Genomic DNA, 3885 nt, shown 5'->3' on the forward strand with positions numbered 1-3885 from the left:
TTTAACTGCCTTAATGTTGTTGGACCCCAGGAAGAGTAGCTGCTAATGGGGATCCTAAATAAATACGAATACAAAATAGCCTATGACAAATAGTTTTTTTGCATGTGGTCCTGCCCTTATTAAAATAAGGTAGTTTTAGTTGAATATTTTGTTTTAACACTGTTGCAAAGTGGTCATTGACTAACATAAAGTAGCCATGAAAGGTAGCATAGCCACAAAATATGGCATGACTCTAAACGAAATCAAAAAGGTGCATCAGCCTACCAGAAACCAGTGCTCCTCCAGAAATGTTTCAGATGTCCTGATGGCTTTCCGACATCCACTGTGATCTCATATGAAGAGCCTACAGCATTAGGTATTGTCATCAACAATGCAAAGACAAACAAGTTTACAGGATGCTTCAAACTGAACATGTTAGCAAGACAGCTAGCTCAAGCTGTTAACAAAAACGTAGATAAACATAGTCGCACAAGTAATGGCTGCAAATGTTATGACATGTCTAGCAGCTAGGCATCATCCTTGAAATAAAGTCGCATTTTAAATGATATATCTCAGTACTTTAACGATAGCTAGCGAAGTACAGTAGTTTGTTGTCATATGTCAACGTAGCAGTTCCGCTTGCGCAGCTGATTGTGCAGACGTAAAACACCAGCGACTTTTACTCTTGCCTGCTCCATTTCTTCGTAGCATAAAAAAAATCTAACACATGAAACACTTTCCCAGCTTCATCTGCCACAAATTATGTACAGAGGTTGACATAAATCTTAATTTAGAGGATGGTGACATAAAACAATTGGGTAGTACCTGTTACACCAAGATACCAATGTGGGGAATGGTTTTGCATGTGGTAAATTCCATCTTCATGAGACAAACTTATTTGTGGAGTTACAAATCTAAAGTAAATTAGAAATATAACAAGTAAACACAAGAACTCTGATAACACCCGTGTAGATGTGGTACAGTTTTAGTCAGAAGTTTACATACACCTTAGCCAAATACATTTAAACTCAGTTTCACAATTCCTGACATTTAATCCAAGTAACAACTGTTTTAGGTCAGTTAGGATCACCACTTTATTTTAAGAACGTGAAATGTCAGAATAATAGTAGAGAGAATGATTTATTTCAGCTTTTATTTCTTTCATCACATTCCCAGTGGGTCAGAAGTTTACATACACTCAATTAGTATTTGGTAGCATTGCCTTTAAATTGTTTAACTTGGGTCAAACGTCTCAGGTAGCCTTCCCACAATAAATTGGGTGAATTTTGTCCCATTCCTCCTGACAGAGCTGGTGTAACCGAGGCAGGTTGTAGGCCTCCTTGCACGCACACGCTTTTTCAGTTCTGCCCACACATTTTCTATAGGATTGAGGTCATGGCTTTGTGATGGCCACTCCAATACCTTGACTTTGTTGTCCTTAAGCCATTTTGCCACAACTTTGGAAGTATGCTTGGGGTCATTGGCCATTTGGAAGACCCATTTGTGACCAAGCTTTAACTTCCTGACTGTTGTCTTGAGATGTTGCATCAATATATCCACATCATTTTCCATCCTCATGACGCCATCTATTTTGTGTAGTGCACCAGTCCCTCCTGCAGCAAAGCACCCCTACAACATGATGCTGCTACCCCCATGCTTCACGGTTGGGATGGTGTTCTTCGGCTTGCAAGCCTCCCCCTTTTTCCTCCAAACATAACAATTGTCATTATGGCCAAACAGTTCTATTTTTGTTTCATCAGACCAGAGGGCATTTCTCCAAAAAGTACCATCTTTGTCACCATGTGCAGTTGCAAACCGTAGAGTTTGGAGCAGTGGCTTCTTCCTTGCTGAGCGGCCATTCAGGTTATGACGATATAGGACTCGTTTTACTGTGGATATAGATACTTTTGTACCTGTTTCCTCCAGCATCTTCACAAGGTCCTTTGCTGTTGTTCTGGGATTGATTTGCACTTTTCGCACCAAAGTACGTTCATCTCTAGGAGACAGAACGCGTCGTCTTCCTGACCGGTATGACGGCTGCATAGTCCCATGGTGTTTATACTTGCGTACTATTGTTTGTACAGATGAACGTGGTACCTTCAGGCGTTTGGAAATTGCTCCCAAGAATGAACCAGACTTGTGGAGGTCTACAATTTTTTCTTTCTGAGGTCTTGGCTGATTTATTTTTATTTTCCCATGATGTCAAGCAAAAAGGCACTGAGTTTGAAGGTAGGCTTTGAAATACATCCACAGGTACACCTCCAATTGACTCAAATGATGTCAATTAGCCTATCAGAAGCTTCTAAAGCCATGACATAATTTTCTGTAATTTTCCAAGCTGTTTAAAGGCACAGTCAACTTAGTGTATGTAAACTTATAACCCACTGGAATTGTGATACAGTGAATTATAAGTGAAATAATCTGTCTGTAAACAATTGTTGGAAAAATTACTTGTGTAATTTACCAAAACTATAGTTTGTTAGTAAGAAATTTGTAGAGTGGTTGAAAAACGAGTTTTAATGAGTCCAACCTAAGTGTATGTAAACTTCTGACTTCAACTGTAGGTGTGTGCTATTTTGATTGGCTCAAAGGCCATACATTTTTTTGAAAAGGGGTAAAGTGTCTTGTTATATCAGAATAATAACTCCTCAGGAGTTTGCGAGAGAAACCTAAATACACTTTCAAAGGTAAAAAAAAAAAGGTTTTTTATATGAGGACCATTCTCATCAGTTTTTAATTACTTTTGATTTTATTATAGGATTTATGCATGGCATGCTTGATTTTGCTCTGTGATTGGAAATGCATTTAAATGCACAAGCGAAGTTAGCAAAACTAGTCATATCTGTGAATAAACAACCATTGTCTGACAGGTGAATGTCCGATATACCTTCATTTTGCTGCTTGGTTCTTTATACCTTTGTTTGGCAGTTCCAGTAAGTGAAAATATACATGATAACCAGATTGAATGTCTTTGTTATATTAATCTGTATCCAAGTCTCCTTTAAAACTTGTTTTGTTATTTAGGTGGATCAAGCCATGTCAGAAAGGCCAGAAGTTTGAGCTATGAGGTAAGCTGTGTTTTATTGCACTAGCCAGGCCAAATATTGGTTGTTTGAAGGATTTTACTTTAAGAACTGTATTTGAAAAATATTGCTTTTCATGGCATTATATTTGGTTTTACATTCTCATTAGTGACCCCAAACCCTAACTGTTAATGTTCCAGGATCTTAGTATTATACTGACACAGATGGGTCAGCAGCGAGGAACCGTTGGAACCAACCCTCGTACCCCCCTCATACCTTAACCCCATGTACACCATGGATAACATCTATATCCGGTTTCCCAACGACTTGAATCCCTATTCCCTGAATCAATACTATGTAAACAGGTTCTCTGTATTTCCAACTATTGGAGTACAGCCTATCATAATCCTAGAGACCAGCCAGTACTCTGACCATAGTCCCTACAGCACCAGCCACAGTGACCGAGTGCCAGATACAAGTTGACCTCCACTCAACTGAAACAGAACACTCATTGCAGAAAACTAAAGTCCAGTAGCTATTATTTAGTAATGTTTTTAGTTGAAACATTGACTTGTTTCTTTTTATGTATGACTATTTTATCTATGGAGCTGTAATAACTAATAACCAGGGGTTGAACTGATCAGGCGGTTGGGATTTATTTGTATTTTTTTCCTAAGGTATCCATACCTCATACATCTTTCAAATTCAGTGCTTTTAAAAGCATTATCAGTGCTGTAATTACTTTTCTCTACTACTAAATCATGTTTAACTTTTTCATACATCATTAAAGATAAGATAGACATCTGTTTTGTAACATGTTTGGCTATACTAATTGCATATTACTGTATCTTACCAACTGTAAAGAATAATCAGAGCCAACATG

The 3885-nt window shown here is 38.1% G+C and overlaps 1 protein-coding gene across 3 annotated transcripts in view; it reads right to left on the reverse strand.

The window, feature by feature from the left end:
* Positions 1-652, reverse strand: part of idua (alpha-L-iduronidase) — a 12510-nt gene extending 11858 nt beyond the window's left edge. Inside the window, exons 1-2 of one of the 3 annotated variants that reach the window (XM_029763290.1) lie at positions 559-650; positions 265-343 (exon numbers count right to left, since the gene is read on the reverse strand). Coding sequence is in view for 2 of the 3 variants with exons in the window: in XM_029763289.1 (XP_029619149.1) it covers positions 265-413 (149 nt within the window). In the remaining variant the exon portion in view is untranslated. Of the gene's footprint in view, positions 1-264 lie in introns of all 3 variants that reach the window. The other 2 variants (XM_029763289.1, XM_029763288.1) reach the window with 2 other exon arrangements.
* Between the last annotated feature and the right edge of the window lie 3233 nt (positions 653-3885).

This window comes from Salmo trutta, chromosome 9 (genome assembly GCF_901001165.1).
Source record: "Salmo trutta chromosome 9, fSalTru1.1, whole genome shotgun sequence".
In the NCBI taxonomy this organism is placed as follows: Eukaryota; Metazoa; Chordata; class Actinopteri; order Salmoniformes; family Salmonidae; genus Salmo; species Salmo trutta.